This window comes from Perca flavescens, chromosome 22 (genome assembly GCF_004354835.1).
Source record: "Perca flavescens isolate YP-PL-M2 chromosome 22, PFLA_1.0, whole genome shotgun sequence".
Taxonomy (NCBI): domain Eukaryota; kingdom Metazoa; phylum Chordata; class Actinopteri; order Perciformes; family Percidae; genus Perca; species Perca flavescens.
Genome location: NC_041352.1, coordinates 15,190,461 through 15,207,636, shown reverse-complemented (window position 1 = coordinate 15,207,636; position 17,176 = coordinate 15,190,461). Strand labels below are relative to the sequence as shown.

The window sequence follows — 17,176 nt, the reverse complement described above, 5'->3', positions numbered from 1 at the left end:
AATTGTTTCCGCACTAATGTTTATGAAATCTACAGTATTTCTGTCGGATGCACAAAATCCCAACTTGAAACAACAAGAAGTCATACATTGGATGTAAAGTCCAAGTATGTCATGATAGTGTTTTCTGTCTAAACTGGCCCCTCTTTATTACATAGTCACATACTGTACATGTGTGCTTTGGTATTCATGGATAAATCAATTATATATGTTTAACTGCCAGCTGTAAAACAAATGCAGGCTGTGGCTCTCTCCCTTGGAATAGAAGTGCATTTTCAATAATGAAACTCCCTTTCACTTTCTAATGGACCCAGTCTACAGTCTAAAGACTATTCTCTTCTCCCATTCCATTCTTTGATGACTGTCATCTCCCTCAGACTGTTTTTGTCTTCAAACACACCTTAGAGAGTAAAGCACAGATCTAAGTATAGCAGGTCCTCTTATTGAACCTCTTCCTGCAGGATGCTGGCCCAGCTATTTCAGTCTGTTATACAATAGCCTACTATCCCTGCTCATTCTCTGCATCACTGCCTGAAGCATGTTTCTAACCCCTTAAAACCGTTATAGCTTACAATTAGTCAAATAGGTCTTCATCATGTATACAAAATCCCCACAGGCCCCAAGATGAATTCAAAACCTTAATCATTTTGACAAGGAATGGGACCCAATTGCCAAAAAAAAAACGTCATAAGCTCTTTAGCAACGCCCAACCGTAGCCCCGCCTCCCTCATTTGCAACACTGCTTTCGAGCTAGGGAGTATCCCTGTCACTCATTCCGTTTAAGAGATACCATTGGTTGACGTAAACGCCCATCATGAGTTAAATCCTATGGTTAAATTCCCTGCGTGGCCATTTGATTGGCGCATATGGCCGATGGGCGTGTCCCCGTCCTCAAAGGATTGTTCCCTGGAGTGGCCAGACGGGCTGGGGGGACACAGGATGGAAGAGCTAATAGGAGTATCTAACGGGACATGCGGACGGACTGATTTCTTCTAATATTTCAAGTGCTGGTGAGGTTCTCATGGTACTTTTTACAACAACTAATGACTGCTTTTATCTAAATGGTGAAACGTGGCTATTTCTGTTGACTGTAGTCTAATTTGTCCAAACTAAGAACTCGACCACTGGACATAAGCTAGCTAACCAAGTGGTCAGTTGTTGCGGACCCCCAGTTAAGGATAATAGGCGGACTCTCCGTATACGAAACCTGCCTTAAACATTCAATATTGTCCTGTAGCTGTGTAACTTTAAAGCTTTTTTTGACCAGATAATTGATTTTGGTTGTAATCCGGCGTGTTAATTAATTTGTTAAGCACATAACGTTACACAGAAAAACGGTTGGTTGAATTTAAAATTAAAACATAAATTTACGGGAACCGAGGTGCATGAACAGATGTGGGTCAGTCCATCAGTAGCCTAACGGGAAGCGACGGTGCCGAACAGTGATTGATTGCGGTTGCCATTAGTTCACACACACACACACACACACACACACACACACACACACACACACACACACACACACGCACTGTGTGTGCGCGCGTGCGTGCGTGCGTCTATCAGCCTGTGGGGAGGAGAGAAAGGGAGTGTGTGCGTGAATGAACTGGGAATTTTAAGGCATGAAACATCAAAATAGTACATTGTTATAACTTGAGCATGACAGTCATGTGATAACATTTAGATCTGACCTGACCTGAAATCCAAATTAAGTGTTGGTTAATGGAATATAAATGATGACATCTTCGTTATATATACTGATATTATAATGACAGCTTACTTTATAGTCATAGCAAATATAATATCACCAATATCTAGCTGCTGCAACTATTCAATATCAATCAAAAAATCGACCACATTTTAGATTCATTGATTAATAAGTGATCTAATATAGCCTATAGAATTGAAAATACTCATACTTTTAGTATTGCTTACTTAATCAGGGATTAATAATATTTTTTATATCAATGAATTAATTGAACTACAAAATTAGTAAAATGTTTAGCCCATTGTATCACCATAGGATTATGACAACTTGAGGTAATTTGCATTAAAAAGTTGGGTATTTGAGTAAGCTTAATTCTGTAGATTTACTCAACTGATATTATGTAATATAAATATATATCACAATATGGCAAAATCCTATTGAAAATTTAAATTGATGTTTAAAACAACCAATAAATGTATAAAATTAACACGTTGTTAGTTTCTCATTACAATTTGCTCTGACTCATTAATGTTGACATACATTTGTATAATGATATGATGATAAGATTATATCATTACTTATATTAGACAGATATTCTGTCTTTTTGGCCGCAAAACAGAAGGTTAAAGTTATGGCCAAGCTCCCCGGCCTACTCAGTGAGGATTCACTATTCACATACTTTTACCCAGAGTGCCTGAATGTTTCACCATGTCCCTGACCAATATTGGGATAAGGAGAAGTTCCAGGACAGGCGCACATAGTCACAGCAGAATTGTTTTACGTCATATTTAGGGCAGTGTGACCTGACGTAATCCAGGCTGCATTATTCATAACATCAGAGCAAGCAAAACAGCCTGCAACACAAGAAGCTGTACTCATAAATTGGTAATGATCTCCCTTTCAGACCTTAATGGAGTTTCTCACATCTGTAGTAAATGCCTCTTCTTTCTCTTTTTATTGGTGTAGAGATGTGGGCATCTTGCACGAATCACAGGGGAAGTGGGTTTTACCATGAACGCAGCCTGAATGTCACCCCTCTGAGGATCAAAGACATTTTTGCAGCGGATGGGACTGTTAACATACTGCTAATGGGACATTTTAGAGGCTACCTGGTGTGTTTGTGTGGGTTTGTACATGTTTGTATTAGAGATGGCCCGATACCGATTCCGATACCTGAACTTGCGTATCGGCCAATACCGAGTACTGATCCGATACCAGTGTGTCATATATTTAATTATGTTTTAACAACTGTATACTACTAGCCCTGTATGGATGTGATATGATTTCTATCTTTGTTGTCTGTCTGGCTCAGGTTAAACTCTTTGTAAAACATGAAAAAACACAAACAATGAATAACATAATAACGGAAAAATAACATAAATAAACTACTTTAACGTAGATTTTCTTCAGGGCTTTATTATGTAGTATCGGATCGGTGCATAAACTCCAGTACTTCCCGATACCGATACCAGCGTTTTAGGCAGTATCGGAGCCGATACTGGTATCGGTATCGGAACATCTCTAGTTTGTATGCCTGAATGCTTAAGTGTGTGTGCATGCTGCGTTGTAATAAATTAAGCATCCAAAAACATGACAAAAAGGAAGAGTGAGAAACACTAAGCATGATAGTGAGAATCTATGTTTAAAAGCACAAGTGAATACATTCCTCTCTGGTGTCTCTGGCTTATGTTCAGGCTTTACTCTCCCTTTCTCGCTCCTGTCTTGCTCCCTGAGTGAGTTGAGGAGCGCTCGCTTGCTACGCTTTCATTGCAAGAGTACATGGGGGCCTTAAAGAAGGTCGAAGAGGAGGAGGAGGAGGGGGAGGATGCATGGGAGAGCTAGTGCTGTTGCCGTGTGAACGGAGCTCTATTGTCCCGGGAACCTTTCAGTGGCTTCCCCGAGGTCCCTGTTCATACCCCTCCCCCCGATACATCCTTTTTCTCCTCACACACACAAACACATAACACACACACACACACACACACACACATACTCTGTCCACCTCTTAGTGTGTTATACACACAGCCTTTTCTCTCTGTCTCACACACAGGTTCACTCACTGTTTATTTCCTGTCACACACTCTTATCCAACTTGGTGTCTCTCACGTGCACCCTTCTTTGCCTCTACTTTCTCTTCATTTCTCACAAGCAGGCAAGCCCCGTCCCTTCTCCCTCCTCCTGCTCGCCCTCCCAGTCCCTCATTATTTCGCCTCATTGATGTGATTGTTCTGCCAGCCAGACAGTAAAAGCAAAAACATACAATCTTCTCATTTGCATCACCTCCCTCCTATCCTATGCTAAGAAGTACACTGTTCATGCAGACTGCTAATCCAAAGAGTTTTTTTTTATTTATTTTTTTCAAACCAGACCATATAGACTGTATTTAGTGTCCTTTGTGGCAGCACATGATGGTGTAATTTAACCCTTTGTTTTCCTTTATTGGCGTGAGGCTGTTGGGGTTTGCAGGGGGTCGCTAGCTGAGAAAACGGGGCCAGATGAGGACTCTGTTGGTGGGAACCGGCCTCAGTGAACAGAAGTGTCTTTTTTCTGTCTTGGACAGCTGAAATGACACGATCTGTAATTACAGTAGTTTCCTGCTGAGACACTGATAGCACAGCACTGCTTCTTGCTTTGTTAGTAAGTTATTGTATTGCTGATGTAAGCTCACCTTTGTATTTGGTCTCTTGTAAGACAAGGATTCACAAAGAATAAAAGATTAACATTTTAAGCCACTTAGAGGGCCCAGGCTATATTTTGTTAGCCTGACAAGCCAAACCCACATCAAGATGTTGGGTCTGGGAACTCACCATTGGCAGGGCTCAATCCAAGGGTCTTTCAAATTCCCTCTGAACTCATAGCCAACCAGAGCAACGCTAGTTGATAGATTAAACCTTTGCCGTATCCGGTCTGCAGAACGCCAAACATATCTTCCTTTTTTAAGAATGACTTCAGTGCTTGACTCAAAGTCTTCCAGAGTTGCGGCCAAAGCTGATTCAAAAGACCGCTGTTCGCCAGCAGCAGCAGCCATCTTCTTTGTTTTCAAGTAGCAGGGAATTCACCAAGGGGGTAAGCTTCGCTTCAGAACTCGAACCTCCTATGGCGCCATTTTGATGCTACAAAGTGATCACCTCCCGTTAGCATTACATTGACTGCCATTCATTTTGACGTCACTTGACAGCAAATAACTTTACATGCGTTTAAAGACTCTATTTGTCCATTGTTTATTTCTAAAGAAACATGACAATGTATAAAAGGCTCCATTACCTTGTACCTCACTTTATGGCTCCGTAGCAGCCGTTTTTGTAAAAATAGGCTAACGATTGTGTCATAACCAAGCGACTTACTGTTGCATAGTAGAGGAATTACCGTATAGTACAGGAGAAGCTCGCAGGCAGTTTCGACTTACATGAGCTGTTTAGGTTTAATTACTAATGTTAACTAGCATGTTAGTTAGCAATAATTAGCCTCTGCCTATGTTATCTCCTTACATATACCTATGCCGTCCGTCTCTGCAAGATTCGGAATGATTGAGATTTCTCTTGGCACAGTTACCAGAAGACGTACAACTTTCAGACACGTTGCTCACGTCACATTTACGTTGTCTCTCTCAGTTGGAGGCTGCGCAGTAACGCTCAGCGCTCACCGGAAAAGTGCTTCTAATATCCTTCACTGGTCTCCGTCCAGAGCAACGGGATCTGTTGGTCCAGTTTATATACTGTCTATGGAATTCACGCAGAATTGTCGCAACTCTGCCGTCTTTATGTTAAGCCCGCCCACCGACTCTATACACAATGTGATTGGCCTGACCAAAATTTGGTTTTTCCAGCTCGCCAGCCAATGGAGAGTTGCTAGACTGACACTGGCTGCAAATTACATTTGCTGCCGCTAGAGTGCGTCTAGATTTCTAGACTAATATTTTGCAGTTGTGATGGGTTAAGCAGGATTTTAAAACTTACTTCCCATCAAATCTAATTTCTTGTGATCATAAATCTTACAGTAGAGGTCCAACAAACATGAGTGGTATTTCTAGTACCTGTCTGCTATTATTAGCTTTCTGTCACTGCCAGAGCTCCTGCATCTTACCAACCTGCTTTTCACTGAAGTGATTTTTTTTTGGCGTGGCTACACAGGAAAAAGTCTGGAACTGTAGTTAGGAGTGAATCATTTGATCAGTGAATCTAAAAATTGTGTGAGCATGTTTCCATCTGCCTCCCTGTCCGTCCTCTCGGTTGCTTATTGAGCCATAGCTGTATTGTTCTGGCCAAGTGTTTGGACAGGAACTAGAGATGTGACACAGGGAGGACCAGGAAACAGGAGCCAGGGTGAGACCGCAAAAACAGGAAGCAGGAAGAAGCTCTGATAAGATGGCTGCTCTGATGCACCCTGGGATTTCTTCTGCTTTGAGTAATTGTTTGTAGTCCTTTGAACTACAGAGAGTTTAGATTGTCTGGTCAAAGAGCCAACGGGGATTTAATTTAGACAGTCAAATTCAGAGTTGCTATGGGGAACAAATGTGTAAGTTTACACAGAGAACGTGGGGAGCTTTGGAGCGCTCTATCGTGTTTCTGCCTTTTTAATGTTTGTCGGACCATATCCATGAATCTCTGTTTGTGTCAGGATTCCAGCTGGGCCACTGACAAGCCGGCCTGGGATTAGCTGGCATGCTGTATCTTTCTATCCCTAATGCTTTAATCTCTCTGCCGGTCGCCACAAGTCTTCTGGCTTTGGGACACTGTTGGTCATCACAGTTCTCTGGCCACCGGCTCACCCCGTGTTTTCTTTGTTTTTACATACAACGTACTGTATATACAGAGGGTGGACAGAAAACTAGAAACACCTCACAATAAAATGCTTTCCCTTACTACAACAACAGCAGCAATGCATACTACACCCACAAAAATGTAATTAATTTATAGCGATGATAGATGATGTGACCTCAAACAGGGAAGTCATATTTATTGCATTTGACTTCATGGTTACTGTCATTTATTTCAGTGTGAACTAGAGCTGGTTGAGCTTTTCAAATGTGAATATTTGCTGCTTTAAAAAGGAAAATTTAATATCTTTGAGCTTTGGTCGGAATAAACAAGCAATTTGAATATATCAAATTAAATTTTTACTATTTTTACATTTTTGCTATTTTTATAACACTAATGATTCATCAATTAATTGAGAAAATAATCTGGAAATTGATAATGAAAGAAATTTGTTGTAGCCTTAATTTATCAAATTCACACACAAATCTAGCCTCTTATCCCAACCTCTGTTATATGCTGATATATGTTTCTCCTAGCTCTATGGCAGATGTGTACAGTGGTGTGTGTGTCCACAGCCAGTGAGGGATGGCTGTATGCTCAGTCAGCAGACAGCAGACCAGATGCGGTTGGCCAGCTTCTGCATGCTATAGTTTCTCCATTCATTCTCTCTAACCAGTGTAGCTGTGTCTTAACAGTGTGTGCTTGTACCTTGTGTCTTCCTGCAGTTTGTGACGGTGTGAGGCCTCGCCATGCCGCTGGTAAAGAGGAACATCGAGCCCCGTCACCTCTGCAGAGGGGAGCTCCCTGAGGGCATCGGCAGTGAGCTGGAGTGTGTGATGAACAACACGCTCTCTGCCATCATCCGTCAGCTCAGCAGCCTGAGTAAGACACACACACACACATACACACACACTGTAGCAAAAAAACAGCAGCTAAAAGCCTTAAATTGAGGTTTTTGTGTAACATTAAAAACATATTGAAACTACAGCATCCTTAGGCTGTGACCCCCACCTAACTTCAGTATGATGACTGTTTACACTGTGTGTAGCCTCTTTGTACCAGGTCTAGATCAAATGGTTTCATCAGTAATCCCGAAGCTGTGATTGATTTAGGCATTGTCATGGTTACAGGGCCTGGGGGTCACTGGGCTAGCAGCAGACTTAGAGCGGCCTCGCACTGGAGCATGGAGGGTTGAAATGTAATCCTTTTAGATAGCTCTGCAAAAGTGATCTGTTATCTGGACAGCTGTGTGCATGTGTGCAGCTAGACTGTGTGTGCTGTTGTATCTATGACTGGATGGGTGTGTGTTAACTGTGTTTGTGTGCTGAACTGTTGTATATTGATTGTTATGCTCATTGTATATGCCTTCACAGCAGCAAGGGCATCTATCTCCCCATCCATCTTCCATTCCCATGTCCTTGTTTCATAACCTGTCCACAGTGTGTTATGTGTTGTCACTTGACAATTATTCTTCACCCATTCATCCTCAGTTGCACCAATTTTCTCTCTCTTATACTAGCTTTGTTGAGAGTTCATTCTGAGTCCTTTTTGCTGTTGACCCTCTACATTTTGGCCCAGTCATAGCCATTCTCTGTCTGTCTCTTATTGTGTCAAGTTCCTGCATTGGGAGTGGGCCTTTAAACAGCAGCTGTGGGGGCTATATATAAATGCCCACACAGGCCTGGAAGGGAATGTCTACAGACTACATACTGTGTGCACATGTATGTGTGTAAGTGGAATCCTCAGGAGAGGGTCAGAGTTAACGGGGTTCAGCATGCCAGATCTGTGATTCTTCCTTCCTCTAAATATTTTTCCTGCAGTACATCCTGTCAGCAAGAGGGACAGAAATAGCCCTTGGCGTGTGTTTGTGTGTGTTTACCATGCCACCTTTTTACACACAGTGTTTTATAATTAAACAATGTTATTAAACTACTCTGGCTGGGTTGTCATCTGTTGACATTCAGGTGGGGCATTTTTTTTTCCTCCCTGTCTTTCCATTTCTGCCCAGCTTAGCGATCTTTTAGTAAAAAGCCTTTTACACTCCTGAGTGTAAAAGTGCCCAGAGTTTATAGTTCCATTAAGCCCTGGGCTAACCGTTGTTTCACACTTAATTTATAATTTTATAATTTGGTTTACTTACTAAACCCAGGATCATCCCTACTTCTCAAGGTTGTTCCCCAAAAAACAGGGTTAAGAACATTGAGCAGCGCCGAGACTAGGACCAGCACTTGACTTGTGACACATGTACAGGAACTAGCCTGGTGCTTGTCAAGTCTTTGAGTCTGTTTGTGTGGACATCTGGAGGGTAGCCATGGGTTAATAGAAATGGATGTGGTTAAGCTACCGATTGTCTTAGTGTTAACGAGGGTTTAATATTTTATTTTTAGACACTAAACACTAACAGAATAATGGGGGTATGAGGCTTGCTTAATGGCACATGAGCATCAGCTGTTGATGTAGAGGAGAGATGGTTATTTTCATTCCTGCTTACATTTGTACACATGGTTTAGGGCTTTAAACTGGCAACACTGAGGTGATGGGTCTCTAGACTAACTTCAATAAACAAATGTAGTAGGATTTCTTTAGTCCATGCAGATTTATTTATTAATGAGGAATGCTGCTATATGGAGCCGTATGAGATGCCATTTCCTGCACTGACTCACAGGCATTGTGTTACATTACCAATACCATTGTATTGATTGCACTTCAGTCTCTGTGGGGATTCGCTTGGCTCCAGATAATGATTACAAGTCTCCTTCTTTCGCTCAAATTTCCCATCTTTTTGCTGTTCCTTTCCAGGTAAACATGCAGAGGATATATTTGGCGAGCTGTTTAAAGAGGCCAACACCTTCTACGTGCGCGCCAACTCTCTCCAGGACCGCATCGACCGGCTGGCCGTCAAGGTCACACAGTTGGACTCAACTGTAGAAGAAGGTGGGTCAGAGGTTAGGGGTCTGAGAGGCGTAATTATGGATCCAACTGCAGTTCTAGGCAAGACCCGCCCTATGAAGCAGCCCGATTGGTTAAGGTTAGGCATTGGCCTTGAGTAGTTCAGGTTAGGATAGCCGATTGGTCACGGGATCGCACCCGAACAAATCGGTTTCCGTTGCCTCACGCGACCTCATGGACGTGAATGCTATCGAAGGGCAGGTCTTGCCTAGAACTGCAGTTGGAGCCATAATTACGCAACTTAGAGGGAAAAGCACAGGAAGTCATAACTCACTATCCAAGTGTTGTTAGTCTCATGTTTTCTGCCTTTTCTACCTACCCATTTGGCCTCTTCTTTATGTTCTCAGTTTCACTACAAGACATCAACATGAGGAAAGCCTTCAAGAGCTCCACCACTCAGGACCAGCAGGTGGTGTCCCAGAGCAGTGTGCCCATTCCTGTCAAAGAGATGTACAATCTGAGTGACAAGCCTCCGCCACTCAACATCCTCTCATCTTACAGGTTGGTAATGTTGATGCATACATACTCACCAAACACTCTCTCTTATGCTCTTGCAGCATACTCACAGCCATATTTTCTGAACTCTGTTCTGTAGAATGTTATACGGGGCTTTTCAATCAAGAGCTTCTTTTGCTTTCCTATCCCCTAAAGTGCAAAACATGAACACAATGCTAAAATGATGACTGCAGTCTCGATTCTAACATTTCTTGACTATCATATAATTTTGGGTTATAGTATTTCCACCAACATTTGAAACTTTTTTCTCTTAGTTTTAACAGTATGAAACAATCAAGGCATGTGTTTGTACACAATGCAGTTTTATAATGAGACTAAACAAACAGGTCTATTAAATAGCTTAAATTTCAAGTTCAAACCAACCATGTGTTCTACTTTATAACTTTGACAATAATACTTAAAGTCATCCCTTGTTCTTGATTTGGTTTTGGCTCCTTGTTTCTGACCTACATTCCCAGTGAAACAGCAGATTTGGTGCTATTTCCTACTGCTACTTGGTGGCTGCTTTTATCCAGTGTGCTTTCCAGTACTTTGGGTGCATTACATATTTAGCATGGCTGGCTCCAGTGGGAATCCAACTCCTGACCCTGACTACATAGCACACTTTTCTCTCTCTTTCTCCAGTCTTTCTGTCTCTCTGCCTTTTCACTACATCCTGCCTTATCCAGTTATGCTGGATCCCCACTCATAATTTCACCCATGTTCTCCCATCAGCCTTCCTCCACTTTTGCAATATTCATAGCTTCACATGATTTTTTACCCACACTGAGCTAAATCTTGTCATTCTGTCTAAACAAAGCCAATGTATTGATTCTACGTCATACATGTTTTGACACAAAGACATTTGTGCACCTGTATAACCTTCTATGTGTCTGTTTTTGTAGGGATGACCACAAGGAAGCACTTAAGTTCTACACTGATCCCTCCTACTTCTTCGACCTGTGGAAGGAAAAAATGCTGCAGGACACAGAGGATAAGAGGAAAGAGAAGAGGAAGCAGAAGGTACATTTATTTCCATGAGGAGATCACCATGATTTATATACACAGAATATGTAACTTCTTAGTGGAACTAATTATATTTTTGTCTATAGAAGAACACACGAGGAAGGACCACAAATAGCCCTTGAAGTTTCCATTAATAGTTTAATTTTAACAAAACCAAATAGCCTAAATGTTTTCCTTCTTTTAGGAGCAGAGGCGTTGTGTGGATGGAACGTTACAGAGGGAGGTGAAGAAGGTCCGGAAGGCTAGGAACCGTCGGCAGGAGTGGAACATGATGGCTCTGGATAAAGAGCTGAGGCCAGACCATCGACACACCATACACCGGGACAGAGGGGCTTCCTCTGAGGGCTCGATGTCACCAGAAAACAGGTGGGTCACTTCATTCTTTTACGAAGCATTATATATTTGCATAATTCCAGCCTAGTAAAAAAACTCACAAGTTCTACATTTTAATTTGGTCTTTTTCTCTTCCACTTTCCTGCTGTCTCTATCAGGGGTCACGGTCTTGATCAGCACCACTACCCCAACATCATGAACCATGCTGGCCACGCCCACACCTACTCCGGCCCACCGCCAAGTGTCCTGGCTGCCCAGATGGCTGCAGGGCACGGCCCTCGTGGAGGAGGTGAACATGATATTAGAGGCAGGACCATGATGGCCTATCAAGGTGGGACACTCGGCCGTTCTCACCACCACCAAGCCCCCCTGCCTCCTCCACCCACTGAGGCTATGAACGGTGGCTCCATGTCCCTCCCACCAATGGACTACAGGTAGACATACTGTACAAGCCAGAGTCAATGGGACACACTTTTCTAACAGGCTCTCAATGTTGTATTCCATGCTTTTTTCACTCATATCTTATTCATATTTATATTCTATGTTTCTTTGTGACAGGTGTGAAGTGTTTTATTTTTATTTTTTATTTAATAGTACATTTACAATATCTACACTACAAAAAACTCCAAAATGTCCATTATCCTTCTTTCTTAATCAAATGATATATTGTACATGGCCCTTACTGCTGCTCTTGCTCTCATTGATTTTATGTCTTTATATATGTGCCCACAATTTATTTTGTGTATGAGCTTTGAGCTAATGCTGCCCCCTAGTGGGTGAGTGTCCTTTTGCTTCACTCTCAAACCCTGATGACTGTACTTGTGAAAGCAAACCAAAGTAGAGTCTGCTATAACTATTATAATAATAATAATAATCCATCCATCCATCCATCTTCGTATAATAATAATAATTATTATTATTATTATAAACTTAATTTACATAGCACCTTTCATACAGAGAGTGTAGCTCAAAGTGCTTTACAGCAAAGGGGAGAGACAACGAAACAAACAAAATCAGTAAAATCAGTTAAAACAAGTACAGACACTTGTGCGATAAAATGATTACCCCTCTAATTCTCTTTCATTCTCTCTCTCTTGCAGTATGGATGGCTATGCCAACACTGGTCCTCCTCCTCCCCCTCCCGCCCCTCTCATCCCTTCTGCCCAAACTGCCTTTGCCTTACCTCCTGGAGGTCCAATGCCTTTTGGGCCAATGGCCGGCGCTGGTGGCTTCTCTCCGCCTCCACCAGCTATATGTGGAGCCCAGGCAGCTCCACCTCCCCCTGGTCCTCCACCTCCTCCCCTATCAGCCGGTGCCTCCCACTCCACAAACCGCAAGATGTCCTCCTCAGCACCTGCTGAGACATCAGCGGTCAATGATGCCCGCAGTGATCTGCTGGCTGCTATACGTATGGGTAAGAGCTGTAGTGTGCGTATGTGTGTCCCCATAAAGATGAATGTATATGCGTATCTTCTTTAGAACTTAATGCATTTGTACTAACTTTCAAGAGAAGATTTGTTTAAAACAACCTATAGTAAAAATGCAAACTATCAAAGGTATTCACCGCCTTTTCATGTTTTATTGTTTTACAACATTGAATCAAAAAGGGAATTCATGTTGCATTTTTGACACTGATCAACAGGAAAACCGATCTTCACAAAGTGCTATAAATTAATAACAAACTAGTAAGGGGGTGAGTACTTTTTATAGGTCAGTATCGAAATTAAAAAGTAAAAAATATAATTATTAGTCAATGGGTTGTTACATAGATTTATTGCTTTTTACTGCTTAAAAATCTCATGCAGTATAATTGTATATCCATTGTAAATACAGAATAGAAGAAACAAAAGAAGAAATAGTTGTAAGCAAATGTTTGGGCCCTACATTTATTGGGTCTTGTCTCGATGTGACAGGGAATGGCCAAGATCTTGAGCACTATAATTAAGTGGCTCAAGCTAACATTCAAAGATCCACTTTTATATTTTGCTAATGTGTCTTAAAGTGTTCCAACAGAGACCCAAATCAGAAAAATTTGTGATTTAATAAAGAAAATGATTCTGTAATGAAGGAAATGACACTAAAATGAAGCAACTTTTGATCCTCCAATGATCTACGTACACACTGTATTGTAAAAGCCACTATGTCAGTTAACAACACATCCCTTATTTTCCGGCAGGCATCCAGTTGAAGAAGGTGCAGGAGCAGCAGGAGCAGCAGGCTAAGAGGGAGCCAGTTGGGAACGACGTGGCCACCATTCTGTCGCGACGCATCGCTGTGGAGTACTCCGACTCTGAGGACGACTCCGAGTTGGAGGAGAACGATTGGTCGGATTAACATACACACACAATAGGATAACCACTGAAGACACACACACACACAAACGTTAGAATGCCCACTTTACCACATTCACGGGTTGTCACACACTTTGTTGCTGAAAACACGCACACACACCTACACACAATCCCATGCTGTAGGTTAATATAAGCTGAATGGTCCAAAACTGGAAACGTGGGGGTGTATTTAAGATGCCTAAACACTGTAAAGACGTATACTTACCACTCTCTGAAACATTAACATGTAGTTTGACAAATATATTTCAAAGCATTGTGAATACACCCCAGTGGATGTTTCTCTACATGTTATAACACTATAGACACCCTGTGAAGGTGCTTATGTCATGTATAGTTAAAGCTTGAGAGTGTTAGAAGAATTAGAAACTTTCCTCTTGAGCTAACCAATGTCCTTGTCTTTTTTTTTATGTTTTTACTAAAACACTTACGTATGCTGTAGATCATGAGGCAAGTTTTTACTATGTCAATAACTGGAAGTGAAGAAGTAATGGAGTCATTGATGATGGGTTCAGGACTTTGAGGAAGTGAATGGGGAGAGCATTTTAAACGCTGTTGTAAAGATGGATGAGAGGGTATGTAAAAAAAAATAAGTCTTATTGATCATAAACATGATAATTGATTGATCAATCTGCATCTGCAGTCAATCACTGCTGTCTGGGAGGGGGAGGGGGGTGAGGTCTGTATATGCTAGTGTGAGTTCTGTAACATTTGACCCGGAGAAAAATAAAATGATGAATGAAGGATCATGGCTGAGCTGCCATGTCTGTGTTCCACAGTCGTCATAATGATGACACATACCTGACTCTAAGACTTCAGTTTCCATGGTAACAGTACAGCTAAGAAGGGAGTTGCCAGGGTAACGGAAGAGTGTGAAAAGGGGGGCATCGTGCCAGAGTGAGGATGAACAAATTAGTCAAGGCAGGAGTTTTATGCACATTTGATTTTTAATACAAAATTAACAAGATCTCTCAATTGAGTGAACTAATCAAAGCAATAAAAAGTACAACTTACACCTTGGAAAAATAGACACCACGTTCACACAAATGTTTTTACAATATCTCAGTTAAGTTAGTGCATGTCGATTATTGTGAATGTTTCATTTTGCAGATAATTTGTTGTGCCATTATCATCCAAAAAGTGCATTTCACATTGAAAACTACGCACACGTCTACACAAGATGCTGTTACTGTGGCGCCCTCCCATCTCCAACCCCCACCCCAAAACACGCACACACACACACACTCACACTCACAGACAGACACCTCCTTCCATTGAACTTACAGCCCATGATCGGCTACACATTTATTCAAAAACCCTAGTTGCTTTGTACACAATTGTGTGTACTATTACACTGTGAAACATTTATAGATTAACAGGTGTGTGTATACAGAGAAGTATTACATCCAACATCACAGTCTTTTGCTATTCTTGGATACAAAGCCCTTGTTCACACCTGTTCATGAAAATGTCGGCAGCACAAGAGAAAAACATTCACCAATCAGAGAACGTTGTGTACCAATTTATAATATATAACAATATTATAACAAAGCCATCTGTGTAGCATGTCAATAATCTTTTAACCAGCCTTTGCAAACTGGTGCATATTGAAGCGAGAAGAGTGGAACCTAACAGAAGAAATTCTACATTAAAAGCCGAGGTGGAGAAATGTCATTCAAAAAAATGGTGCAACCCAACTCATTCCATAGTTGGACTGGCTTTAGTAGCACCATGCATGGTGGTATAAAGTCCCTCCTCTTTAGCATGCTATATTTACAGAAACAAAATGAGTCAAGAGGAGGGGATATCAGTTAAACAATTTGATTATTACTACATTCAGAAAAAGGCGCCGTTATACAACATCAGAATCTGAAAGAATTCAGGCCAGACCCAAGTGGAAAAAAATAGAACTTTTCAATGAATATAACAAAATAGACTTTTCTCTAAAGGTAAAGGAATACGAGTTTGTAATGGTTTGTGATGTGCCAGCCTGAATTGTTGGTGCTCATCAAATAACAACAGGATTCAGTCTGACACTGCACACAAGTTCACATTCCAATGATCAGAAATGCTACTCCTCTGCTTTCCTTACTCATCCCCCCTTTTTTTTTATGCACCAGATCTAAGGCCAGAAAGATGAAGATTTGAACTGCTCAAATGCCTCTATCAGGCTTGCTGAGAGGGGAGGCAGCAAGGAAGGAAAGAAATAGCAGTGTCTTTGTGTTTGGAAGTGATTTTTAGCTCATAGAATCATTCAAAGGTCACTTAGCGGACGCCTGCCTCGATCAGACTAGACTGATTTGAAAGTAGAATATTAGTAATATATAGGAGACAGAAAACACACAGCAGGACTAGGATCCAGTTCATTCAGAGTCCCTTTCTCTTTGGCTTGAAGTGCTGGAGCTTCTATGTTTTAGTCCTATCCCTCTTTAAAAAAGCTCTACAAACACACAACAACGCCACTTCTCTCCGAATTGACAGGAAGACTGGCAGCATTATCCTCTAACATCAGGGGGGTAACAGGAAGTTACATTCCTCAGACCTGTTTTACCCCCTTACAAGGAGACAGATTATGGTCTACTTAACTGCTGGACACACACACACACACACACACACACACACACACACACACACACACACACACACACACACACACACACACACACACACACACACACACACACACACACACACACACACCCAGAGGCCATGTAACTTATGCACGAAAACACAGTCCCAAATCATACGAGACACATGAGGTTACGATACTCAGGACAGTTCATCACAAAAGACAGAGGCAACAAAATAAAATGTCATCCTGGTGTGACAAATAATCAAAGCCCGATTTTGAGTCAGAAGAAAAAATCATTGCGCAGGAATGAGGCAGTGGTGTCACTGTGACAAATAAGTCGTTTCATCTCGTCCACATTTTGCAGCCCAGGAGTGATTATCCTACCACCTATTTGAAAATATATCACTGAAGCATCACTTGTAGCTTACTGATGCTAGTCACTACAACACATCCCCCTAACCTGAGCGGCCATTATGGTACTTCATGCAGCAGGAAGAAGTCATGGTGGGACGTGGATGTTATTGCTGTCTGAGTATTGCTTCACATCTAAAAAACAATAACTACCATTCAGAGGCTAGTTATTGCTGACAAGATATGAAGGAATGAGGAATTAGCGAGAATGTTTTGTCAAGTTTGCAAACTAATTTTGAGATAAAAAATAAATGAGAACTAACTCAGAGCAGCTAGTAGGTGTTGTGAGTTTGGGTTTTCATTGAATCACACTAAGTTGAACTCAAATCATGATCAAAGCAGCTTCTAAACTTCAAACTATCCGCACTATGCAGCAAAAATATTTTAAAAGTTCCACATTTTTCTAAAAGGGTGCAACTTTCGTGACCATCAAGTGATGATTGTAGCTCATTCAATGTGAGATACACTATATACATAAACAAAATGATTAGGGCCATGATGGCATCAGGGTATACATGACACATGGCCTGTGACCTACCACACTGAACTTATGGGCCAAAGGGCATATGTTGCATGCCAATTA

The 17,176-nt window shown here is 41.5% G+C and overlaps 1 protein-coding gene across 1 annotated transcript; it reads left to right on the top strand.

The window, feature by feature from the left end:
* The first annotated feature begins 909 nt into the window (after positions 1 to 909).
* wasf3b (WASP family member 3b) lies at positions 910 to 14,337 on the top strand. Its single transcript, XM_028569593.1, has 9 exons — positions 910 to 1,007; positions 7,185 to 7,341; positions 9,259 to 9,393; positions 9,756 to 9,909; positions 10,809 to 10,926; positions 11,114 to 11,295; positions 11,421 to 11,696; positions 12,363 to 12,676; positions 13,439 to 14,337. The coding sequence occupies exons 2-9, from the start codon at positions 7,209 to 7,211 to the stop codon at positions 13,594 to 13,596; spliced, it is 1,470 nt and encodes a 489-aa protein (XP_028425394.1). The 5' UTR covers positions 910 to 1,007; positions 7,185 to 7,208; the 3' UTR covers positions 13,597 to 14,337.
* Positions 14,338 to 17,176: the final 2,839 nt, after the last annotated feature.